The 25,786-nt window shown below is 56.3% G+C and overlaps 3 protein-coding genes across 4 annotated transcripts in view; all 3 read right to left on the reverse strand.

Annotated features, from left to right (window-relative positions):
- Positions 1-1,079: 1,079 nt before the first annotated feature.
- On the reverse strand, positions 1,080-6,796 carry LOC122676834. The gene is made up of 4 exons (XM_043876388.1): positions 6,781-6,796; positions 6,512-6,715; positions 4,077-4,176; positions 1,080-3,203 (listed from the first exon to the last, which is right to left on the reverse strand). Exons 1-4 carry the CDS (start codon positions 6,794-6,796, stop codon positions 2,849-2,851), a joined length of 675 nt encoding a protein of 224 aa, XP_043732323.1. The 3' UTR covers positions 1,080-2,848.
- A 1,376-nt stretch (positions 6,797-8,172) lies between these two features.
- HES6 (hes family bHLH transcription factor 6) lies at positions 8,173-10,269 on the reverse strand. 2 transcript variants are annotated; one of them, XM_043878590.1, is made up of 4 exons: positions 10,114-10,269; positions 9,940-10,026; positions 9,768-9,849; positions 8,173-9,545 (listed from the first exon to the last, which is right to left on the reverse strand). In XM_043878590.1, exons 1-4 carry the CDS (start codon positions 10,192-10,194, stop codon positions 9,118-9,120), a joined length of 678 nt encoding a protein of 225 aa, XP_043734525.1. In that variant the 5' UTR covers positions 10,195-10,269; the 3' UTR covers positions 8,173-9,117. The 2 variants fall into 2 exon arrangements, with proteins under 2 accessions (XP_043734525.1, XP_043734526.1); XM_043878591.1 differs by having other exon boundaries at positions 9,417-9,545; positions 9,808-9,849.
- Positions 10,270-15,329: 5,060 nt separating this feature from the next.
- The window catches only part of PER2 (period circadian regulator 2), a 39,835-nt gene continuing 29,378 nt past the window's right edge, over positions 15,330-25,786 (reverse strand). The window contains exons 19-23 of the mRNA XM_043877008.1: positions 23,318-24,132; positions 21,910-22,096; positions 20,935-21,127; positions 19,787-19,937; positions 15,330-17,546 (exon numbers count right to left, since the gene is read on the reverse strand). Coding sequence (XP_043732943.1) covers positions 17,355-17,546; positions 19,787-19,937; positions 20,935-21,127; positions 21,910-22,096; positions 23,318-24,132 — 1,538 coding nt within the window. The 3' untranslated portion in view covers positions 15,330-17,354. The remainder of the gene's footprint in view (positions 17,547-19,786; positions 19,938-20,934; positions 21,128-21,909; positions 22,097-23,317; positions 24,133-25,786) is intronic.

Raw genomic sequence — 25,786 nt, forward strand, 5'->3', positions numbered from 1 at the left:
TCCAAAGAAGACATACAGATGGCTAACAAACCCATGAAAAGATGCTCAACATCACTCATTTTCAGAGAAATGCAAATCAAAACCACAATGAGATACCATTACACGCCAGTCAGGATGGCTGCTATCCAAAAGTCTACAAGCAATAAATGCTGGAGAGGGTGTAGAGAAAAGGGAACCCTCTTACACTGTTGGTGGGAATGCAAGCTAGTACAGCTGCTATGGAAAACAGTGTGGAGATTTCTTAAAAAACTGGAAATAGAACTGCCATATGACCCAGCAATCCCAATCTGGGCATACACACTGAGGAAACCAGATCTGAAAGAGACATGTGCACCCTAATTTCACATTTTAAATGAATACATGAAAAATTAAAAGTGTCTTTACATTTTGAATTTTTAACTGGAGAAAAGTTTTCTATGGATACCTCTGACTTCCACAAAGCAGCCACTTACTTGACTCAAATATCCGAAGTCCTATATATCCATCTGATATAGTTTTAAGCAGCATGCAGTATCAGTTATTTACAAAATAGTGTTTGTACCTTCTAAGGCTGATTCACAAATTTGCTTAGTGCAATCTTTCCAATTTGGACATGGTCTTGAGAAGGTTGTTAGCATTCCCAGTCACCATGGCATCCTGTAAGACACTTTCAGTAAGCTGCAGTAAATGAAAAATTAAGATCACTTCATCAAAAGAAATTAGCATGGCAATTCTCTCCTTTAAAGACAAGTAGTAGACTTTGGAAATATTGATGAGTTCGTTCCCACTAAAACCAGGAAAGCAAGATTATCAGTTGGGTTTTATATAAATAAAAGAGTTAAACTATTTTGATATATCTACTTTTCAACAGGTTTTTACCTACTTCGGTGTTCTGGAAAATAAAGTATTAGCCATTAAAAAATAATTCCTTTTGCTTTAGGCTCCAGTATTATATGTAATTTGTGGTAGCTTAGATGGTAAAGCACCTGCCTGCAATGGGGGAGACCCAGGTTCAACCCCTGGGTCGGGAAGATCCTCTGGAGAAGGAGATGGCAACCCATTCCAGTACTCTTGCCTGGAAAATTCCATGGACGGAGGAAACTGGTGGGCTACAGTCCATGGGATCACAGAGGTGAACATGACTGAGTGACTTCACTTTGTACCTTTGTACCAGTATCACAAGGCAGGTTACTGAGTGGTTGCCTCTGAGTGCACTGGGGGTCAACCAGCAAGGACCATGAGGGAACTTTCTGGGGTGATGGGAACACTCAGTATCTCGATAAGGGTCTGAGTTACAAAAATGCATACACTTGTCAAAAGAGTGAATGTTCACTTACAAACTGGGCATTTCATTGTTTTATATTAAAAGACTATCAGTAACGAACTCTAGTTAATGTACATGCTAAAGTATGTAGGGGCAAGCACACTTAAGGCTAAAATTAATTTTGAATGCATCAAAAATCTAATGAATTAAAGGATGGTTGCCTAGGTGTAAGTCTAGTAAAACGCTGAGTGGGACCATCGGCAGTGGGTGTACAGATGTGTAGTCAAAAATTCCTTCAACTTTCTGATTGTAAAATTCCATAGCGTATCGAGGAAAAAGGGGCTGAGTCCTCTCCGCTTTGCCCTCAGTGCTGGGCCACCTGAGGGCTGCTCTGGTCTGGAGTGAGCCCGGCTCCCCTTACCCGAGCGTCTCCAGGGGCAGGGCTGGGGCACAGTGTCCCCGGAGTGGAATGGTCAAACTCCACGGGGTTGGGTGGAACCCCAGGAGGAAAAGCAGGAGCAGAAAGCAGGACCTGGCTCCGGCCCAGGGGAGGGGTGGCGAGGGCCGGGGCCTGGGGCCCTTCTTCCCGCCTCCTCTCGCCTTCCCGCCTCCCCTCCCCTTCCTTCCATCATGTCAAGCCCGGGCAGCCAAGGTTGGCAGGTTAGCCTCTAAAGAAAGAGCCAGTCCTTTTTAGCTTCCGTTTATTACACAGCCCACAAACAGAACAGCAGCTGAGTGTGCCAGCTCCTGGTGGGCCCTGGGCAGGGGACACCTGACAGGGCCAAGGTGGCTGCAGCGTCGGGACACCGTGCGCCCGGGGCCCGCCCTGCATCACTCAGCCCCTCCGGCTCGGCCTCCTGGGGCAGCAGGGGTGCCCAGGCCTCCGCAACGGCCCTTCCCAGGGTCTCACCAACACTGAGATTTAGCTGTGGTTCAAGCCTTGACTGTGTGGCCTGTGGGGGCCCCTCTGCTTCCTTCTCAGATTCCCCTGTTGCTCCTCCACTCCCTGGAGACTGGGGGCCTGATCCTGCTCTGATAAAAATGCAAACAACTCCTGAGCTTAAGGAAAGCGGCTCCTGTCATGGAGGAGGCGGGAAAGCCTAGTAAGCAGAGGCCCGGGGAGGGCTGACGCAGGGGCGGCGTGGACAGAACAGTGTCCACAGTGCAGCCTACAACTCTCTGGGTACATCTATCTCAGGGCGCGGTGGCCCAGGCTACAGTTTCTAAAACGAGAGAAAAACACACAATTGTCACACTGGACACAGTATGACCGTCTCTGGAGACCCAGGCCTGGGGGACGGTAGGAAGAGTGCAGAGTGGGGCGGGGGTGTGGTCCCCAGTGGTCCCCACTGGGCGAGCGCTCTGTGAGGCCCTCCCCAGGGTGAGCTGAATCTAACGGCACAGAAGGACAAGCTGCCATTGCAGGTGGGGTTACGGGGGTCTGTCTCCCCATCACGCGCGCTAGCCTCCTTGTCACATTACATGTGGGGCCGGCTCCCCTAGATGCCTGCTGCCCTCCTTGTAGGGAGATGCCCTCTGAAGAGGCTCACTTGGCCAAGAACGGAGTGAGCCCTCCAGCAAAATGCAGACAAGGATGATGCTCCCCTAGTAGCTCATGAGGAACTGAGGAACCGAATCCTGCCAACGACCCCGAGTGAGCCTGGACCTTCCAGGTGGAGCCTGCGCATGGGCCACAGTCCCTGCCGGTGCCCGGGTGCAGCCTCGCGAGACCTCGAGGCAGAAGCCCCTGCCTGTCTTGGCTGGATCCCTGACCCCCAGAAATGGAGATAACAGATCTGTGGTGCTGCCATGTGCTGGGACAACAGGCCACCGTCTTGTCCTCTGCGCTGTGAGCTCCCTGGTCCAGGGCCCAGGGAAGGCAGGGGGCGCGTGGGGACTGGACCGTGTGGGAGTCTGCCCAGCCTTCCAGGTCCAACTGCCAGGGAGCTGCTCCGGGAAGCTGTTGGAGGAGGAGAGGTGATGCAGGGAGGCCGACAGGAGGCGGGAGGGAGGTAAGGAGGCTTCAGGAGCGCCCCCAAGCCCACCCTCCCACGGGAGGGGCCCCTGTGCTCTATTCTGGCCCCCCTCCGAAGACCCTCCCGGTTCTCCGTGGGGACCAGATTCCCACAGGAAAGTCCTCCTCCACCCGTCCTACAGGGCTCCCAGGCCACCTCTTCCAGGAAGCCTTCCTTCAGAAGCTGCTGTCGGAGGCCACCGCACCTTTTCTCACCCCCAGCTCTCCTGTTCTTCTCCCATGGCCTTTGTTCCTCAGACACTAATGCTCAAGAAGTATCTGCTCCTCTAAAATCACATTTTCCTTAAGGGCAAGGCCCCACTCCCCCGCAGGTGGTATAATTGTCTGCCCCTCCTCCTGCTTACAGGGTGCAAGGCTGCCCCCTGAGACTTGGTCTCAGCTTCCCCAAAGCAGAGGGTGCCTCCTGCCCCTCCACCCTGGACCCTGCTCGGCCTGTGGAGGGGCCTGGTGGGGAGGCCTGGCTACAGACCTGGTCCACGGGGGGAAAAGTCTGCGGGGAAATGCACAGAGCTGGGCTCCGCCGGGGCTTCCAGGCTCGCGGCCCACTGGCAGCATCTGTGCCTGCGTGCAGGCTCTCATGGGAAAGGTGGTTCTCCCTCCTGACCTGGGCCCAGCATGCCCGGCCGAGCCTGCACCCCTGCACTAGGGGCTCCCCTGTCCCTCAGCGGTGTCCACAGGGCGGCCCCTGCTTACCCATCTGAGTCAGGACCAGCAGGCCAGGCTGTGCGCAGCGGCGGAAGAAATGGGGTGCAGACCACCATGCCTTCTGCGGCTCTCCTCCTGCCTCCCCGGGCTCACCTGGGTACAGTCAGCAGGCGTCCTTGGTGCCCCCGAAGCCCTCTTGGCAGGGGGACTGCGGCAGCCGGGACGCCTTCCCAGGAAGCCAGGTGCTCAGAGCCTGCGGCGAAGGGGCAGGGAGAGGGCGTCACGCGGCCCGGAGGTGCACGGCCACCCCCAGCCAAGCCCACCCCATGCTGGGAGAAGGAAGGCTGGAGGAGAGGCAGGAGCAGAGGCTAGGCGGGGGAGTCCAAAGAATAGGGAGTACGAAAGGGAAGAGGACAGAAGAGGCAGGAAAGAATGAAGGAGGCAGAAACAGTGGGAGGGGCAGGGGGCGAGTGGGGACAGAAAGGGGTCTCGGAAGGGCTTTGCTCCCACCCGGGTTTCCCCATGGCTCAGACGGTAAAGCGTCTGCCTGCACTGTGGGAGACTTGGGTTGGATCCCTGGGTCAGGAAGATGCCCTGGAGAAGGAAATGGCAACCCACTCCAGTACTCTTGCCTGGAAAATCCCATGGACGGAGGAGGCTGGGAGGTTACAGTCCATGGGGTCACAAAGAGTCGGACACGACTGAGCGACTTCACTTTCTTTGCTCCCACAGTCGCACTTCATGCGCAAAGCAAGGCTGGTGCTATTGTTAAGGCCATCTGAACCCTAACCCACTCCTTCCCAGGACAGCCACTGGCTTTCGTCCCCATCCAAGAGCATCATCCATTCTCCGCTCAAAACAAACCTACAGAGAAAGGAATCCTCTATAATCAACTTACTGAAATCTGCACCCTGCTTCCACACCATAACACCCTGTCCTCATGACCTGATTTACAATTTTTCTTGGCACGAATGCACCATCTGCCAGAGCAGGTATTTCTTGTCTGTCTCCCTTATTACAGCATAAACTTGAGAAGAAACTTTAGCCACTAGAATGCTGTGTGCTGTGCTTAGTCGCTCAGTCGTGTCTGATTCTGTGACCCCATGTGACTGGAGCTCCAGAGAGGACTGGGAGAAGCCAGGGAGACCATAGAGCAGTCAGTCCAAGGAGGATGCGGGCTGCAGCGAGATGTACAGGGGAGGGTGCAGAGAACAGCCCTGTCTACAACTTGAGAAGGAATGGGCAAAGAGGAAGCAAGAAGACTAGACAGAGAACAGTGTCTTAAGAATGACATTCTTGACAGTGTCGGATGCTCTAACATTTAGGACTTCACCAGAGACTGCCAGAAGTTTCCAGTACAATGGTGGGAAACGGAAAATGGTGAAATTTTGTTAGGGGCAAGCAGGTGAGGAAATGAAAAAAGTTTAAGAATGCAGACTATTCTCAAGAAACCTGACTGTGAAGGAGACAGGGAGACCGTTAACTGGAAGAGACCCCGATGAAAAGTTTCCTGGGATGGAGCTGTCAGGGGTGACAAGAGACCATGGCCTGGCTATTGACTGAGATGTCTAAGAGATGTATATAATTCGCCCAGGTTAAGGTGGGGTGGGATCTGTGGGGGAAAGGAAGAAAGTGCCTGGAGTGTCATCTGTCGACAATGGAGGGGCAGAATGACAACAACTAGGAGCAGAACAGATATGGCCAGAGTTACCATCTTGGCGGGGGACGGGGGAGGGGGGGGGGCAACTTTTTATACCGGGATGGAAGAGCAAAAAAGCCTGGGCGCTCCCAAGAGCAGCTAAAAGACTCTGGGTCATCGGTTTTAAAATCTTATCCCTCCTCCTTTCAGACCCACTTAAGCCCAATAACCTGATGAGCTCTGCACTTCTCTGGCTGCTTTTTAACCAAGCACCACCTTGGTCGACCTCTGGGATGTATTTTAGAGGCCTGGGGCCTCTGTGGGTTCTTGTTTGCCCAGTTCCTCGACTGCAAGGCTCTGGTCAGTCTCATCTCTTTGATCGCTGCACATAACAGGTGTTCACTGCACTTGTAGAGTGAACGCTGGGCAGAACTGAGGCGCGGTCACCGAACGGTCGGTAAGACTCGTCTTTCTTCCTCGAGAAAACTGCTTCCATGTCACAGTCTGAAACGACCCCCTTCTTCCTCGACACCAGTCGCTTTCGGCTTTGGCCGCACTTTCCGAGAGGCCGGGGCGCTTTTAATACTCCCGACGGCCAGGTCTCCTCGTGGCCCGAAGTGGTCGGGGGTCCTGAGCTGGAGCCGTAGGCAGAGGGCTCGAGCGGCGGGGCGCCGGCGCCTTCATTGCTCCCTTTCCTGGTCCCGGGGATGCGTAAGGGATCGCAGCCCAGCCTCTGCTTACTGCAGAGCCGCTTAACCGACCGCGCGAAACTCCTGAACGCCGTTGGGTTCGTTGGCCTCCTGTCGGCAACGGACTCGGAGCTCGAGATAGCGGGGAGGAGTGGCCTCTAGGCCGCAGAGGGCCCTGGGAGTCGTAGTTCTGACACTGCCTGCAGGGTCCTCGGGGAAAGGAAGATCAAAGGGCTGGAACTACATTTTCCAGAACTCACCGCGTGAGCGTGAGGGCGTGGCGGTGGCGGTGGCGTGGCCAAGAGCCTGTCTCCTCCAAAAGCTCCGAAAGCGTCCGAGCGCCTCCGGGTGCTTCCCGAATACCTCCGAGCGCCTCCGGATGCTTCCCGAATACCTCCGAGCGCCTCCAGGGCCTTCGTTAGTCTCTGAGCTCCAGCGTCGGACAGCAGGGCGCCTCCGAACGCCTTTGGGGGGCGGGGGGGGCGAAAATCAGTTGTTATTTGGCGGTGGTTTGTGATGCCCATCTTACGTCTAAGTGTCAACATTGAGTAGACAGGAGGATGCAGGGAGACCAACAAGATGGAAATGGACTTGAGTTCGAGGGCACTTGGATGTAACCAAATGGACCAGATGGACTTACTGGGCAGGGGTGACAGGGAACATTTCTGAACTCAACATTCAGAAAACTAAGATCATGGCATCTGGTTCCATCACTTCATGGCAAATAGATGGGGAAACAGTGGAAACAGTGACAGACTTTATTTTGGGGGGTGGGGGCTTCAAAATCACTGCAGATGGTGACCGCAGTCATGAAATTAAAAGACGCTTACTCCTTGGAAGAAAAGTTACGACCAACCTAGACAGCATATTAAAAAGCAGAGACATTATTTTGCCAACAAAGGTCCGTCTAATCAAAGCTATGGTTTTTCCAGTGGTCATATATGGATGTGAGAGTTGGACTGTAAAGGAAGTTAGGAGTTGAAGAATTGATGCTTTTGAACTGTGGTGTTGGAGACTCTTGAGAGTCCTGTGGACAGCAAGGAGATCCAATCTGTCCATCCTAAAGGAAATCAGTCCTGAATATTCATTGGAAGGACCGATGCTGAAGCTCCAATCCTTTGGCCACCTGATGCGAAGAACTGACTCATTTGAAAAGACCCTGATGCTGGGAAAGATTGAAGGCAGGAGAAGGGGATGACAGAGGATGAGATGGTTGGATGGCACCACTGACTCAATGGACATGAATTTGGGTAAACTTCGGGAGTTGGTGATGGACAGGGAGGCATGTTGTACTGCATCCATGGGGTCGCAAAGTTGGACATGACTGAGCGACTGATTTTTATTATTATTTTTGACCACACACATCATGTAGGATTAGTTCCCCAACCAAGGATTGAACCCGTGCCCCCAGCGTTGCAAGCACAGAGTCTTAACCACTGGACCACCAGGGAAGTTCCAGGGAGAGACTTTTAAAGCAAAGGTACACACTGGAGAGGAGACCTCGGTGTGAATCCTAAACTGTCACCCCTTGACTAGGCCTGGGCACTGCCAACCCTAAGAGAGAACAATAAGCTTGGGGTTCTGAAGCAGGAGATGTGGGGGCTGGGCTCCTTGTGGCAGGGACTGCAATCAGCTGACCGCATGACCTGCAGGCCCTGACCCAGCCCAAGAGGGTGGGATCCCTACACCCCAGCTGCCTGTATCCCTCCTTCCAGGGTTGCTGATCTCCTGGGCTCAATTTGGCCTGAAGTCCAAACTGCCTGGGCCATGAACTGGGTGGGTCTCTGTGCCCCTGAGGTCACTGGCAATGGGGAAGCTCGCTCTTCAGTTGAGAAAAGTAATCACCTAAGTGGACAGATGTCTGCACCACACTCATAGACCCTACAACAGGCTTCTGAAAGAAATTTCCACACCACGTGGCTAGCAGTCAGGCATCAGTTTTATTCCTGGAAGTTCACAAACAAGAGAATGATCTGGGAACCAGTAGTTTCCCTTCTCCTTCGTGACTCTGGAGACAAACTCCATGCCAGAGTTTCCATCACCAGAACACACACAGTTCCCGGGGAGAGCAGGCCAGGTCCACGGACCTGCAGGGGAAACCCACCTGCAATGGCCTGACCATAGCGAGGTGGAAGCACTGTCCATCATGAGATGCACCATGGGGGCGTTCATCACCACTGCCTCTACACTTGCTTGTTTGTTGACAGAAGTTTTAAAACCACTCACAGCATTAGATATGGGGAAAATGTGCTTGGCTTTGTATTTATGCATTTGACTGACACCTTAATGACACCACAGCATCCAGCAATACTTCAGAAGGTTAACTACCTCTCCAGAATCCTTTATTTAACACAATTGGAACCATCGATGGCAACCTAATACACAAACTGAAGTGTGCTAAATGCAAGACATACAGAGAACTGTGCTTCTCTGTGGCAGCTCTGGGCAGTCCTGCAGAACGCCTCCTGCCTGTCCTGGCTGGAGGGCCAGGGCTTGAGGTCTTCTGCCAGGACACTAGTGCTCAGCACCCAGGAGAGGCTCAGCTCCGTTCCCTCACCTGTGCCCCCAGACCCACAGGGCGCCTCTTAAGTCCGGGACAGGCGAAGCGCGGACAACCCTGGGAGCCCTATAGGATTCCTCCTCCCGCCTGTAGCTCCCTCCCTCCACCCACCAGCGGGCTGGGGCGGGGAAATGCATAAACATTCCTCCAGCAAGAAACAGGGGGCCTGGCTGGACTGGTTATGCGGGTCTGCGCAGCAGAACCGGGAAATATCCAGACTCCTGCCCGCCACGTCTGAACCCCCGGGAGGAGGGAACGGAACCTGGGAAGGCAGAGCCCACCCCGCAGGCCCCAGGTTGGCGTTGGTCACCAAGGCCTCCAGACACTCTGGGCCAAGCGGGTAGCGGTCAGGCTGCCCAGGGCTGCGGGCACCGAGTCTGGTCCCTCGGCAGGCGGGGCCCGGCTCAGTTCAGCCTCGGGGACCTCCTCCAGGTCTGAGGACTGGTCGTCCCCAGAGCCCCGGGGGCTGGGCAGCGGGGACTCCAGGGCGCCTCCTACGAGCCAGTTGCTCCGCCCCGGGGCTGCGGGCGGCGCAGACAGGGCGTCCCCCAGCAGATCGCGGAAGCTGCTGCCCTCGCGCAGCGGCATGGACTCGAGCAGGTGGTTCAGGAGTTCGGCGGCGACGGTAGCGTCGATGGCCTGGCACGTGGACACGAACGTGTGCACTTCGTGCATGCACTGGATGTAGCCGGCGGCGAAGCGCTCGCTGGCTTCCGCTTGCAGCTGCTCGCGCTCTGCGCTCGGAGATGGGAGGGGAGAGAGCCGCGCCGGGTCCAGTGAGCGGCGACCGCTGTGGCCCGGCCCTCCCGGCCCGCGGGGACGAGGCTCACCCAGGAGACGCGGGGGGCGCCCCCTGTCCCGGGCCGGGGAAGTCCTCGGTGGAGCCGCGGCGCGGCAGACCGGGCGAACGGGCCCCGCGCCCCCCCGCCCCCGCCGCGCGCCCGGCCGCCACTCACCGCGCGCCTGGCCCCGCAGCGCGCCCTGCACGCGCCGCACCGTGAGCTCCAGCACCTCGGCATTTTCCAGCTTGGCCTGCACCTGCGCCGCCGGGGAGGGGAGGTGAGGCGAGGCCGGCCCGGGGGCCCGCAAACCCTGGGCGCCCCCCACCCCCGACCCCGCTGGCCTCACCTCGGCGCCCGCCAGCAGCAGCCGCAGCTCCTGCAGGCTCTCGTTGATCCGCGCGCGCCGCTTCTTCTCTACCAGGGGCTTCCGGGCCTGCGGGAAGCGAGCAACTGAGTCCCGGCCCTGCGTGGGCCCCGGAGCCCGCCCGCTCCCTCGCCCATCCGTGGATACAGCCAGCACCTTGCGGTCCCCACGCGCCTCGCAGCCGTCCTCATCCTCCCGGCCAGCCCGGTCCCGGCCCGGTGCCAGGAGCGGAGCCATGACGCGCACAGCCGGGAGCCCGGCGAGCGCAACAAGCGAGCGCACCCCTCACCCCCTCGCGTCTTCCGCGGCGTCCTCGCGCCCGCCGCCGATCCCGCCCCTTTTATAGCGCCTTATTTGCATCTCAATACGCCAATTGCTTGTGCGGGCCAATGGCAGAGGCCCGCTTTGTCCGGCCCAGCCGCCGGGGTCGGCTAGCAGCTGGCGGGGCGTGGCCTGCGGCCGGGAGCTGGAGGGCGGAGGGCGGGGGGCAAGCCCAGCTGGGCCTCCGAGCGACCCCCGCGTTGGCTGGGGGGAGTGGGCACCCGAGGGGGCGATGACCACGAGGGCTGTGGCCCCGGGTGCACTTGTTCCCCCTCCGACCCTGAACCGGTCGCCCAGGTCTGCTGCGCGTGCGAGCAGGAGCGCACCCATCCGTTCATCCATCCATTCGCGCCTGACTTCCTTCACCTAAGATGCCACAGGAGGGGGACCCTTCAGCGCGCCTGCTGGGGTCCTGGGGGCTAGAGCCACAGCAAAGACCGCGGTCTCCGAAGCTGGAGGGAGCCACAGGTCTGGTCTGGGGAGGCTGCAGAGTCCCAGGGAGGTGAGGGCCCTACGGGCAGCAGGGGTGGGAGCGAGCTCCTGCTCCCTCGCGTTTCTAGCGGACTTGTGAGTCCTGCCTGCAGCCGGCTCAGGGATCCTAGTGGGGCGGGGTCCGCAGGCCCGTCCTCAACAGCTCCATCTCTCTGACCTCCTCTGGTCATCGGTCCTTTCCTGGTCCTCATCGCCTTCCCATCTCCTCGTCCCTTTCGCTCCCTGACCCCCTTTCACCTTCCTTTCTCCCACCCTCTCCTCCCTCAATATACCCACCGACCCCCGACCTTCCCTCCCCTGCTCCCCCCTTATCTGGTTCTCACCCGCCCACCCCCCGTCCCCAACCCAAACTCTCCCTGCCCCATCCTGCCCTCCCTGCCCAACCGCCCTTCCCTGGTCCCACAACCCTTTTCCATTCGCCCCGGCCCCCTCCCCAGCCCCTGGGCTCCCTTTCCCCCCAGTCCTCCCCTCCCTCCCCCGCCCCTCGCCGGGCTGGCGGAGCCCGCCGTCTGGTCCCCGTAACTTGATGCCCGTGACAGTTGGCAGCTGCAGCGGCTTCGGCAGAGAAAAGCGGCAGCCCAGCCAAGAGCGACAGGTGTTGGCCGCGCCTTTGTCTCAGGCTGCTTTGTCACCAGGCGGGCGCGGGGGTGGGTGCGCCTGTGTCGCCAGACGACCGCCACCCCCAGGTCCGGCCGCCCATCTGCCAGCCCGGCCTCTTTGAGCGTGGGGTGCGTGGGCGGTGGGGCGACACCCTGGGGACCCACAGCCTGGCCCCAGCGCTGAAAGGCCCAGGTCCACGCCCTCTCCTGGCAAAGCCGGGATGCCAATTTGCCTTCAGGCAGCCAGGGCTTATACCTGGCACACAGAGAGCCTTAAACCTGGAGCGCCTGGGATCTCCCTTAAAGGGTCCCTTCCCCACTGTTCAGGCCGCAGCTCCGTTTCCATCCTCCCGGTGGGAGGACCTGCGCCCTCGTAGGATCTGCTGCTTCCCTCCCAGGACTGGGACCGTCAGGGTCTGGTTCTGTGCCCCTCTGGGTTATAAGCATCCTTGGCCAGGGGGACTCTGACCAGGACCCCGTCACAACCCCTAGCACAGAGACTGGCGAAGCAGAAGCCCTGGGTGGGGAGGGAAGATGAGTGTCCCGAGCCCAGCTGGAGGGAGCAAGGGAAAGAAACATCCAGGGACGGCAGGGGGGCTGGGTGGCAGGACTGGGCTGAAGACGCCCACCAGGGCCCCCCATGATCCGAAGATGGCTCTGGCAGCCCTTCCGGTGTCTACTTCACTTCAGGTTCTCTGCCAGAGGGATCTCCACAATAGGACAAGCTTTTGAGAGTTCTGATGGTTCTCACAGGTGGCTCGGCAGGTAAAGAACCCTCCTGCCAATGCAGGAGACACAGGACACTCGGGTTCTATCCCTGGGTTGGGAAGATCCCCTGGGGAAGGGAATGGCAACCCGCTTCTGTACTCTTGCCTGGAGAAGAGGAGGCTCCATGGACAGAGGAGCCTGGTGGGCTCCAGTCCGTGGGATTACAAGGAGCTGGACACGCCTGAGTGACTAAGCACAAGCAAGACCAGCGCACCTCTGTGAGCCCTGGGTGGGTAGGGACTCTGGGACTCGGGGACTCCCTGGGAACCCCTTCTGCTGATCCTCACTTGGCTGTCTCTCACAGTCTGCTTTTCTGTGAGCAGGGTGCAGACCCATCCCCAGCCCTGCATTGCTCACCTGGGTAGAAACCTACTCCTTTCCTTCAGACACCCTGTGTGTTTCCCGGTCTCCCTCATAAGCCATGGGGGAGAAAGCTTAGCTCTTGTTCTTCCATCCTCCCCTGCCTGATCAGAAGCTTGACTGCCCTTCCCCCTCCTAGTGGAGGGTTGGACAGAGTGTGGCAGGGGCTTGAGTAGTGGAACCCTTTGAGAGAGCCCATAGCTGGCCTGGAACTTCACTTTTTTTCACCATTTAGACACCACCCCAGGGAGCAAGATCCCACCCCCACACCAAGGAATCACAGTTAAGTTTGTCCTACTTCAAGGAACTCAGATATGGAAAAACCAACTCGGTGATATCTCTTACTCCTGACTCTTACCTCATCCATTATTGATTGTATTGTTTGAATAAGATCAAACGAGTATTTTAGAGTGCTCTCCAGGATAGGCACTTTATATTGGAACAGGATGATCGGGGCTCTAGGGAGGGCCTCTGGAAAAAGACTACTAGTCTTTGCCAGATTCGATGGGGAACTGGAAGTGCAGGAAGAGTGATAAAGGCCAACGGTGCAAACGAGAAATCAAAGGCAACTCGGAAATCCGGGAAAAACAAAAAGCTGCCCAAGGAGAGAAATGTAACCTTAGTACTTACTTGGCCCAGTAGCCAATTCTTTCACAGTCACAACAAGATAATACAGCTCATAGCATTTCAAGATTTAGAGTCAATCTATGAGTGAGTGAAATTTACTAAGTCATATCCGACTCTAGAGTCAATCTATAAGAAAGGCTTAATGGTGGTTGTAGGGTATAGAGCTAACTTTGTAAAAACAAAAGGACAGGTGACAGTTGTCAGGAGAAGATGGCTGAACAAGGGCTAAGGATCTCCAAAGCCTAATCTTACATGGGGTTAGGGGGGCTTTGAGGAATGCTGTCTAGAAGTGAAGGAAGGAGAACTCAGTGCTGGGACATGCCTCAGTCTAAGTAGCCTTGGGACAAAAAGCACAAGGATAGAGTAGGGTTGGAGAAGGAAATGGCAACCCACTCCAGTATTCTTGCCTGGAGAATCCCCCTGAACAGAGGAGAGTGACGGGCTATAGTCCATGGGGTCACAAAGAGCTGGCCACGGCTGAGTGACTAAATCATAGAGTAGGGTGTGTGAGTCAGCAAAATCCTCCTTGGTTAGACCGGAAGTTGCCCAAGGCCTCATCTTTGAAGCCAGCCTCAGTTTCCTTTAATGGGCCCACTGGCTGGCAGGCCTGGCCTCTTCCTCCCAGAAACCCAGCTGCTCTGTCTCAGGACCACCTCGCCCTTTCTCTTTCCCTACGTGGCCTCCACTAGCAGATCCACTTCCTGCCATTTGTCACTTGGACTGGTCCCACCTTCAAAGGTTGCCTGAGCACAGGCTTCCTGAGCATTTGGGCTCTTTGATCCCCATATCCAAAGACAGAGCCCAGCAGAGACTGGGCAGGGCGGCAGTGGCCACAGGGGGACCAGTTAGCGGTAGGGGTGGCAAGCCATAAAATCCCCAGGGAACAAAGGCGGTGGCCAGCCTATGGACGTCCAGGCCCCTGGCGGGCAATCAGCCCAGCGGCTTGGAGAAACTCCTTTTGGTTTGGAAATAAAGGGGAGGGGTGCCCTTGGGGTTAAAGGGTAGATAAAAACAGCTAAACACCCTGAAGTCTCTCAGAATTTCAGTGAAGTAGACAGATCTCCACATCTGGCCACTGAGGAGGTCTGCAGAGGCCTCTAGGTCCACTGGGAGGACTTAGCCTCCCCACCCCCAGTCACCACCTGGATCCAGGTGGCCAGGACGGGAGGCGAGAGTCAAGCCTTCCTCCTCCTGCTGAGGGAGCTCCAGGAAGGCCGGGCACCAGGTCTGGGACCCACGACACGGTCTGGTATGAAGAAGTGTTTGGAAGGGAGAAGCAGCCCCCGCTGTTTTGATCAGGCCCTGCAAGGTCTCGCTGCAGTGGGAGGAAGCACCGGGGTGGGGTGGGGTAGGAGGAGAGTTCCATGCTGCCTGTGGTGGAGACACGAGGCCTTTCTGGCCTCAGATCCTTCTGATCTCACTGCCTTCAGCCCTGGGCCAGTGCACAGGCAGCCAGCCCTGGTGGGAGAGACGACCCACAGCGGGCGGGGAGAGAGAGGAGCAGGTGCCCAAGCTCACTGCAGAGCGGATGCGAACACCAGGGGCTGAGCTGAGTGGCCCTACTCCCCATCTGAGTGAGAAACCACGGAGGGGCTGGACTCCAGGATTAGATCTACAGCAGGGAGTCCCCAATAGCTCAGGCGGTAAAGAATCCTCCTGCAACACAGGAGACCCAGGTTTGAGCCCTGAGTCAGGAAGATCCCCTGGAGGAGGGCATGGCAACCCACTCCAGGATTCTTGCCTGGAGAATCCCATGGACAGAGAAGCCTGGTGGGCTACAGTCCATGGGGTTGCAAAGAGTCAGACACAACTAAGTGACTAACACTACACTACAGAGAGTTCACTGTGATGGGGGCTGCATGTCACACACACACGACAGGAAGGGGTCAGCAAGAGGAACATTGTGCGTGGGAAGAGGTGAGGGGTGCCTTGGAGACAGAATAGTTCCTAAAGCAGAATTTCTAGAGTTTGTCTTAGAAAAATCACTTGATAATCTTTGTCTCCATTCAGGTTCCTATTCCTCTGTGCTATATTAAAAATACAGAAACAAAAATAGGGACTTCCCTGGTGATCCAGTGGTTGAGAATCTGTGCTTCCATTGCAGGAGGCACAGATTTGATCCCTGGGCCAGGAACTAAGTAAGATCTCACACACCGTGCAGAAAATAAATAAACGAACAGAACTCAGGCTCCTATTTCTCTGTGCTATATTAAAAATATACAAAATAAAAATATACTTGCTTTATTTACCAATTTTCTAAAAGGCAAAAAAGTCATAAAAAGACACAAGCAGTCCAACAAACATATTGCACTGGGTGAAGAAATTCTGGCTTGCGCATAAACAAACCACTTGTCCGGCAAGGCTTGACGTGTTGTTAACAGACTCTGAGAGCTTATTTACATATCTTTTCAGGAATATATTAAAAAGAAGGCTCAGTTTAAAATTGAGAAGTCTTGATAACACCCATGTAAGCACGCACACTAAAGGAAACAAGACCGGATGCGTGTTGGCACCACGTAAACAATTTCACAAGATGCTCCTACTGCCCACTTCTCAGCACACATCGAAGCTACGCGGCACTTAACAACCAGCGGACAGACATAAACAGTAAGATAACACGATGGTAAACATTCATAACAGGAGAGAATCTTTTGGCAGTTCAGCTAAAGTCAATGCAACCTTGACTGGCCCTTGATGATCTAACTCGGAGGCAAGAAGCCGTTTGTAGCATCTGACCTCCACACAAACTCACAGACTACACCTTGCCTTGGGGATCTGAAGATGATGTTGCTTTTACATTTAAAAAAATAAACTTTTTGCGTTTATGAAAAGTAAGATATTCAGGCATAAAATAATTTTACTATGAAAACCAACTGGATTACAAGGAAGCTTCACCTATTCTAGTAGCTGCTTCTCCATCAAAGGATGGGGGGCAGGGGAAACTGCTTTCTCTGAAGTTGCTACAGACTCAGTACAACTGTAAGTCAACTGTTTCATCACTGGCAGCTTCTCATTCACTCCAGGGACCAGTGTAACATTTTTTTCTAAGCTATCTTTGGGATATACGATGCGATATGAGGTTTTGCAAAAAGGTGAGCAGTCTGGTCTCACTCTTCCCCAGGCGTCCTATTCACTGGAAAGTGCCAGCGACACTAGTGGACATCACGCCAGAGACTGGAAGCGGCATCAGTGAGTCAGGGCTCACAAAAAGTGTGCAGGGCCACCCTGGAACACAGACTCGGGGCCCGGCTCAGCCAGGAGGAGGTGCTGGCTCCTCTGGCCCAGAGCTGACGCCCGGGGAGTGCCAACAAAGGACCAACACGCGCTGAGTCCCAAACGTGGTGGTCACGGCCGGGCTAGGAGGGCCAAGTCCCAAGAAGGGAATGACCAGCAGCACGTTTTCACTGACACGCTGGCCATCCTGGTCTGAAAAGGATGCACGGATGATGCAGCACACCCAGAGGGGTCTGTGTCGTGTTTCTGAGGACGTGTAATTTCCGTGATGGACGTGGTCACAGGAACCTGTCGGGTTCTTTCATCTGGAGCGAGCAGTTCAACTTTATTCGCCCTGGACGTACACTCTTGTCAGATGAAACGCTTGCTGCAACTGCACTGGAAGCTGAAGCGGCAGGCTGGCCAAACTACACATCATTCAATGTGAAACGTTTTGAAAAGGAGGTTTTTGAAATGAAATAAGCACAGGCTGTGATCTCCACTTGGTAGGTTTCAAAAACATCTAGTCTGACTAAATAATTGAGAGAGAAAGCCGCCCCCGGAGAGGACAGAATTTGATCTGATCCAAACACAAACACAAATGCTGGGCAAGCCCTGGACCGCTGCTCCTCGGCGCGGAGCCCCGCGACCCTCGGGCTGGTGGTCGCAGCCTGGGCCATGCCTCGGGACAGCCCACGGAGCCAGTAGGCCCAGGCCGGCCTGTCCGGGGACTCCTGGGGGCGTTCAGCCGCTTCCTGACACAAAGAGGCAGGCAGTCTTTCTCGAGTTTTTTTTTTTGTGAAGGTCTCGTTCCCCTGCCCCCTAACACCCTATATCTGTATTTTATTCATAAATATAAAATAGCATTTCTTCCCAAACGTCTCCTACCTTCCATGGTTTTAAATCACCCCTTCACAAAACTATGGGTTTTTTTCTAAAACAAAAAAAGCCACGAAAGTATATCCATCCGTGTCACTGGAGACACACGCGAGACCCTTCCCCTCCTCAGAGCACCGCCTAGCGGACATCACTGGCGGCACTGTCGCCCTGGGGAGGGGGGCTGCATCTGCCTTTCGTTTCTGGGACTCGGGGGGGCCCACTCTCCTCTCCTTTGGTGTCTGTCATTTCACTGAGCCCCGGCGTAGGGGTGTCTTCCTCATATGCCACACAAAGGCTGTCTTCTCCCTCGTTTTCACAGTAAACACATCCCTTAAAAGAAAAATGTAAATCAGGAACGAAAATGAGATCTTTGGTACAAACAGTTCAGTCTAAACGAAGCCCAGGTGACCAGGTGTCGGCCTGAGGCTGCTGGCAGGCGAGGAGGTGCCACTAGGCTGTGGGACCCCTGCTTGCTTCTTCCCGAGGGGCCCCTCCCAGTCCCCTGGGAACCTCATCTGAGAGGGGGCTTTGCACAGTGAGGTGGGGGGCATCGATCAGAGGCCCTGGTCCCAGCCCCTCCTCCTCCTGCCTGCATGACCTGGAGTGCCACCTACCTTCTCTGACCTCAGTTTTCTAATCTGTAAAATGGGACACCAAGAAGCTACCAGCTTATTTGTTCCTCCCCCTGTTGAACACCTATCTGTTAAGCATCTGTTGTGTTCCAGGCTCGTTCTAAGAACCGGGATTCGGCAGTGAACAGAGAGGAAAACCCGTGTCCTGTTGGAGATCTCCTAGTAGCCAGAGGAGAGGTGCTCCGAGGTGTTATAAGACTGGAGGTGCTGGGCTGGAACGAGGCACGTGAGGACTCTGTCATTTTACAGTGGACGTTCAGAAAAGGCCACCAAGAGCAACTGTAGTGGCTTTAAAATATGCCCACGAAGTTTTTGACATTCCTTCCTCCAAAGTGGAGGCCTGGACTCAGTGATGTGCCTCTAACAAAGCGCAGGTGATGGAGGTTGTCACAGGCCCCCAGCGTCCCAGCCCCATGCCCTCGGGGGAGGCCGGGATCTTGTCCTGAGGACACATAAGCAGCGCCATGGTCAGATCCACATGGCAAGGAGCAAAGCCCTCCACGAGCACTGCGGGAGGGACCCCCCTCGGAAGCAGATCCCCAGCTCTGGTCCTGCCTCCGGAGGCGGAGGCCTAGCCGTTACCTTGCCTTCACCCTCAGGAGAGGCCCCAAGCCAGAACTACCCAGCTGAGCTGCTCTTAAATTCCAACCCAGAGAAACAGTGGGGAGAATAAACGGTTCTTATTCTAAGCTACTAAGCTTGGGGGTTATTTGCCGTGCAGCAGTAGATCAACTGGGGCTTTCCTGGTCCCTCAGCTGGTAAAGAAACTGCCTGCAATGCAGGAGACCCAGGTTCAGTTCTGGGGTTGGGAGGATCCCCTGGAGAAGGGCATGGCTCCCCACTCCAGTACTCTTGCCTGGAGAATTCCACGGACCAGCGCCCTGGTGGGCTACAGTCCCTGGGGTCACAGAAGAGTCAGACATGACTGAGCGACATACACACACAGCGATGGCAGGTCAATAGCACAACTGTGTGTGGGGAAGACCAGGAGCCAGAGTGAGCCATGTGTCTGTGTGAGGAGAGGGGACGCCCAGGAGAGGGCAGGGCAGGCACAAAGGCCCCGGGGTAGGAGCCGCGTGCTGGTCTTCAGAGAACCGCCAGGGAGGAGGGAACGTGGGGGCCGGGCGCTGCGGGGAGGGGGCGACACAGCTTAATGGCTGTGTTAGGGTGGTGACGCTGGAGGCGATGGGAAGCGGCTGCTTTCCATCCCCCTGGAAGGTCAGGCCAGCGTGACCTGCCGGTGGACTGGATGGGGGTAAGAGAGGGGGGTAGTCCGGGCCCGTGGTCTGAGCAAGTGGGGTGGCGCAGAGTTGCCCTGGAGTGGGCAGGAAGAGAGTGGCTGGGCAGGTCGTCTCCGGGGAAACCCGGGAAGTTCCCCAGAGGTGGACGCTGGCGGGGCTCACGTGTAGATGCCGCTTCCCACGCGGAGGCGGGAGCTGACCGTGCCAGGGCGGTGTGCACAGAGAAGGCCGGGGCACCCTGGAACCTGGCTGTGTCCACGCTGGGGAAGTGAGCCGGGGAGGGGAGCTGAGGTACAGAGACACCCTCAAGAAGGAACAGAGTGCGGGGGGCAGCCGCTTAGAGTGCAAGGAAGGCTTGCTGTCCCCTGCTTCTTATGGTCTACACGCATGTGGAGGGTTTAGGACAGAAGAAGTAGGTCTGTGTTTTAATTGTGACAACAACTGAAAAATTTTCAAATTTCAGCATGTGACTGAGATTAGACATTTCAGAGACCTTTTTGGAAACAGTGTTGAAAAGCCACTGGAAGGAAGTTCTTTGAAGGACATCTAACAGTGTTGTGGTTTCTTTTTTCTTTTAATGCTCTTATTTAATCTTCAAAGTTTTAAATGTACAGAACAGATGCAGAGATAGTGCCAGGCATTCTCATCACAGCGCCTTTTAACACCATGTCAGGAAGCGCTGCGTCCCAGAGCTTACCTCCACGTCGATGGCCGTGGGCAGGCCACCTGACCGCATCCACGGGTGGATGTCCTGCAGTTCCTGCTTCTGCCCATCCGTGAACCTGGGCTGGAACCTCTGCAGCGCCTTCAGCTTCTCCCTGTCCTCCTGTAGGACCGTCTCTAAGTTTCTTCATGAAATATCGAGAAACAGGGAAGCTTTAGAATGCCTCAAGGGTTATCTTTTTTTAAAGTATATGCTCATTTTCTACCAACACTTCCAGTATTATTCACATAATTTTATTTTAATGTAATTTTTTTTTTTTGCCACACTCCTCAGCATAGAGGATCTTCCCTGACCAGGGACAGATCCTGTGGCCCCTGCAGTGGAAGGAGTCTTAGTCTTCACCACTGGACCCCAGGGAATTTTAGATGATTTTAACTTTCCTTTCCACTTAAAATAAATTACCCTATTTCAGGTAAAAATCTAGTAAATAAGCTGTAGCTTTTCTATGAAAGTGATACACCAAGTTCTGGCTTTAATTTCAGTTTAGATCAGCCATGGGAGCCGGGTACCTGCAGACACTTGTTTCTGCACCTGGGAGCTTCTCACCAGCAAGGTGGTGATCACCAGCGAGGTGGAGAGTAGACAAGCCCTCCTGCCACCTGCCTCCCTGGCCTGCCTCGCAGCGGCCCTGGAGACGGAGCCCCAGGCTGACCTGGCCCAGAGCCCTGGCTGTTCGGAGCCTTGGGGTTAATCACCCCCACCGAGGGGGCACCGCACCTGGAACCTGTCAGTGGTCAGAGCTGAGGCACAGACCAGGCTCCCTAAAGAGCAGCTGGTGGCCTGGGACGGTCACCCACCTCAGCTACTCTTGGTTTCTGCCATCTCTGAGACAGACAGACAGACACACACACCACTGACCACACAGGGTTACTTGCAACAGAGCAGAAGAGACGACACTGGCACAAACGCTTCGTGGGCGGCAAGTGACAGCCTGGAGGGTCCCCAGGCCGGGAGCAGGGCCTCCGCAGGGCTGCGTGCGGCCAGCCATCCCCCCAGAGGGGCCCCTTGTAGCGGTGCCCTCCGCTCCATCTGAGACAAGGCGTTGCGGAAGTCCTCTGGCCTCGCTGTCGGGGGGATCCCGAGCCCAGCTCTGCACCGTCCCAGCAGGGGCGAGCGGTTACCGTGCAGGCATCTGGTAGGTCATCCTGACACTGTCGTCCGTGTCGGCCATCAGCAGCCAGACGGGGTCCTGGAGGACATACTTGAGGAGGTGCTCAGTCCCGTCCGCCTCCGCCTTCACTGCTGCTCCGTGGTTATTCTCTGAAGAGTCGATGCTTCCAAAATACCTGCTGGTGTGACTCGTGTCGCTGCTGCCTTTAAAACAGAGTGCTGCAGGTCACGGCCTCGAACCTAAGTCGGCCCCGTAAGGGGAGGGCAGCTACTGCATGTGTCGGGGGATTGTCCCTTCTCTTTTTCCAATGGTCCCATTGTCTGGATGATAATTTAAAAATCACTTAAAGACCAGGCATCAGCTGGAACCACAGAGGTGACTCTGCTGGCGCAGCTGTGGAGTCCAGGCGGGGCCCCACCCAGGAGGCCGTGCTCTCCCCTCCCTGGCCTCCCAGGGTGGAGGGTCCGCCCAGGTGAGGGAAGTGGGGCACTTACAGCCTGGGGATGTGTGTGCTGCTCCCGCAGGGCAGCTCCGAGCCACACTGCACCACTGGCCGGTCCCGCCCGAGGCCACACGCCAGTGCCCACCAGGGGAGTCACTCGGGACGGCGCTCCACCACCTGCCCTCCCAGCAGACGCGGGGAGCCCCAGGGACGGTCCAGCCAGGGACGGGGGTGCGGACTCTGCCCTGCCCACCAACACGGGGAGTGACAGGTGATAGTGGGAACCAGGCCTGGCCATGGGGCAGGAGGAGGAGCCCCGTGGCCCCTGTGAGGCTCCGAGGAGCCGCTCGGGGTGCAGCCGGAAGACGCGCGGTCAGGACCCCGATGCTGGGCCCTGCAAGCAGCAGCCTGAGGCTCTGGGGGCGACTGGTGCCCTCGGACGCAGAGAGCCAAGGATACCCAGGTGCCTCACGTGGGGATCTTCTAAACATACGTCAACTGCGCCCCCCACTCCACTCAGGGCTCCCGGTGCCCTCCATGTACCTGGCCCACTTCTGGATGCATCGCAGCCCAGGGAGCCGGAGGCCAGGGAGCAGGAGGTGGCGGAGGCCTGGCTCCCAGACAGCGCGGAGCCCGTGGCCGAGCAGAGGTCCCCATGCAGCAGGAGGCGCAGCAAGCCGCTGGACGAGGAGAGCGCGTCGCTGTTCAGGGCGTCCGCTGGCTCCTCGCGCTTGGGGGGACAGGGGGGACACCCAGTCAGGTCTCCACACAGAGCGGGGCTGGGCGAGGGGACGGAGGCTCCTTGGGTGCTGGCCCTTTCTCTGTGGGCCGTGTGCACAGACCCTGGGGTTCCTGGGACCCAGCCCGCTTCTCGGAGGCAGAAAGGAGACGTTTGATTAGATTCCATTTGGGGAGAGTCCCTCGAGGGACGGTGGCTCCTAGAGCCCTGGCAGGGATCCAAGCTTTATGCTTATTTCTCCACCGAGTGCACACGGAAGCAGGACCATGCCTCAACAGCACCCAGAGGTGCCCTCAGAGTGGCAGGGCTCTACACCCTAAGCAGGGGCAGCCTTGGGCACCAGGGGCCTGGCCTGGGAGCGCCCAGAATGCAGGCCAGGCGGGCAGCAGAGGTGCTGGGGGTCCCTGTCCCCACCTCCTCTCCCGGAGCACAGGTGGGGGGGCACGTGGCCCCGCCGTGGACACAGGTGGGAAGTGGGAACCCAGGTGGCCCTGCCTTGGACGCAGGCGGGAAGCGGGAACCCAGGTGGCCCTGCCTTGGACACAGGTGGGGAGTGGGAACCCAGGTGGCCCCGTCTTGGACACAGGCGGGGGGATGGGTCCACGCAGCCCTGCTTTGGCGGGCTCACAGACTGCCCTGCCTTGGACACAGGCCAGGTGTGGGGGGATAGCTCATGGACAGCACTGCCTTGGCTCTCAGAACACAGACGTGTTAGCTGGAAATCACACACAGCCGTATCATGAACCAAGTAAGCAAACGTGCCCGTGTCCTCACCCTGGGAGGGCGGGGCTTGAGAGCAGCAGTTTCCAGCACCCCGCAGCTCCAGGCCTCACCAGGGCCCCTCTGCTTCCAGCCCCACTCCGAGGAGCCTCTGCTCTGGTGTTTAACCTGACGGCTCCATCCTCCCAAGTGTCCACCTAACACCCTGAGGCCCCTGACGATGGGTGATGAAGTCCCTGTGGCCGTCTGGACACTGCATCTGCTGGCCATCTCTCTCTCTTCAGGTCCCAGGACGGTTAAGGTCACAGGTCTACTGTGACGGGGCCTTGGGAACATGCTCGTGTCTAGCACACGGATCTGCATCCAGACTAAAGCGGTTTGGCAGAACTGCGGGGTGGGGGCCACCCACGTCGGGCATGAGGGTGTGCATGGCCCGCCCCAGTACCTGAATTCGCCACCTGCTTTAGACAAAGGGCATCAGGAGGTGCTTACAGTCTGGGGCGACTTGGGCTGCCAGTCCCAGGATGAGCCAGGTTTGCAGTTGGCGCCTGCACCCACGGTCCCCGTGGCCCCCGTGGCTGCTGCGGGGCCCTCAGGGGCCTCCTCCAGCTGCATGAGGTTGAGCTGCAGCGGTGAGCTTCCGCGGGACTGGAAGAGTGGCGGGGAGGTCCTGTCTGGGGGCCCAGCGGAGGGGGCCGGGGTGCCTGGGGTGGCCACGCGCGACATGGGCGGCCCTTGCTCTGCTGGGGCACACGGGCACGGCTGTTTGGGGGCTGAGGTCCGATCGGGGAAGAACTCGGGCTGTGAGGCAGGAGGGATCTCAGATGCAAAGTTCGGCTGGCTGGGGAAGAAGGCTGGGGGCAAGGCTGGGGTCACCGGGGAGAAGGAGTAGCCGGGCAGGACCAACGCCACGACCGGGGCCAAGGGGCTGGCGAATGGTGGGGGATGGACCCTGAGCGCCTGCTGGGCATCCACGGGCACCGCAAGGTCGGTGTGGGCAGCCCCGGACCTTGTGGTCACGGTCCCTGGTGCGGTCACTATTCCCGGGGCTGGAAACAAGGGCAGGGAGTAGGCTGGCACTGGGACAGGGAAGGGCATCGCTGGGCAGCTGGACTGTGACGTGTCCGATAGGGACCAGGCCGTGGTGTTCAGGCCCACCAGTGGGAGGCGCTGGGGCGCCGGCCCCCCAGACCCGGTGCTGCCCGAGGACTCGCGGGGCTTGACACGTTTGGATTTCAGTTTTCGGTTCTTCCCGGTTTTTTTCCAAGAGGAGTCTACTCCAGAGGTATTTCTTAGTCCAGGAGCAGCTAAAATAATAGGAACACAATGAGAGTTAAAATCCTTAAAGCTAAGCTTCAGCAGTACGTGAACCAAGAATTTCCAAATATAAAAGCTGGGTTTAGAAAAGGCAGAGGAACCAGAGATCAAATTGCCAACATTCGCTGGATCATAGAGAAGGCAAGGAAATTCCCGAAAAACATCCGCTTCATTAACTATACTAAAGCCTTTGACTGTGTGGATCACAACAAACTGTGGAAAATTCTTAGAGTTGGAAATACCAAACCGCCTTACCTGCCTCCTGAGAAACCTGTATGCAGGTCAAGAAGCAACAGTTAGAACTGGACATGGAACAATGGACTGGTTCCAAATCGGGAAAGGAGTACGTCAAGGCTGTATATTGTCACCCTGCTTATTTAACTTATATGCAGAGTACATCATGAGAAACACTGGGCTGGATGAAGCATAAGATGGAATCAAGATTGCTGGGAAAAATATCAATAACCTCAGACATGCAGATGACACCACACTTATGGCAGAAAACAAAGAACTAAAGAGTCTCTTGATGAAAGTGAAAGAGAAGAGTGAAACAGCTTAAAACTCAATATTCAGAAAACTAAGATCATGGCATCTGGTCCCATCACTTCATGGTAAATAGATGGGGAAACAATGGAAACAGTGGCAGACTTTATTTTGGGGGGCTCCAAAATCACTACAGATGGTGACTGACACAGTGAAATTAAAAGATGCTTACTCCTTGGGAGAAAAGCCATAACCAACCTAGACAGCATATTAAAAAGCAGAGACATTACTTTGCCAACAAAGTCCGTCTAGTCAAGGCTATGGTTTTTCCAGTAGTCATGTATGGATGTGAGAGTTGGACTATAAAGAAAGCTGAGCACCGAAGAATTGATGCTTTTGAACTGTGGTGTAGGAGAAGACTCTTGAGAGTCTGTTGGACTGCAAGGAGATCCAACTGGTCCATCCTAAAGGAAAACAGTCCTGAATGTTCATTGGAAGGACTGATGTTGAAGCTGAAACTCCAATACTTTGGTCACCCGATGCGAAGAGCTGACTCATTGGAAAAGACCCTGATGCTGGGAAAGACAGAAGGTGGGAGGAGAAGGGAACGACAGAGGATGAGATGGTTGGATGGCATCAACCAAACTCAATGGACATGAGTTTGAGTAAGCTCTGGGAGTTGGTGATGGACAGGGAGGCCTGGCATGCTGCGGTTCATGGGGTTGCAAAGAGGATATGACTGAGCAACTGAACTGAACTGAAAGGCAGAACCACTGATTTTATGTAACCTCATATCTCAACTTTACAAACTTTTAAAAAGAGATGTTTTTAAGAGATCTCTCTTAAAAAGAGATGTTTCCTGGTTCATCTGCCAAAGGAGCCTATGTCCATGCCCGTGAAGTCAAAGGGCCGAAGGAACACAGGTCTTCCTCTGATCCAAGACCTGCTGAGAGGGGCCATCTTCAGGAGGCTGCAGGGACTCCACCTGTGGTGTGGGGGACATGGGGCATGTCCCCCACCTCCCCTGGGCCCCGGCTAGGACTGTGCTGGGGGTGCTGTGGGCCAGGGGGGCACCCCGAGCCTGGTAGGTGGGGCACGGGCAGTGGGACGGGCCCAGGACCTCCGCTTTCCCTCTCACGTCACAGAGGGTAACTGGGGGCC

This window comes from Cervus elaphus, chromosome 20 (assembly GCF_910594005.1).
Source record: "Cervus elaphus chromosome 20, mCerEla1.1, whole genome shotgun sequence".
Lineage (NCBI taxonomy): Eukaryota > Metazoa > Chordata > Mammalia > Artiodactyla > Cervidae > Cervus > Cervus elaphus.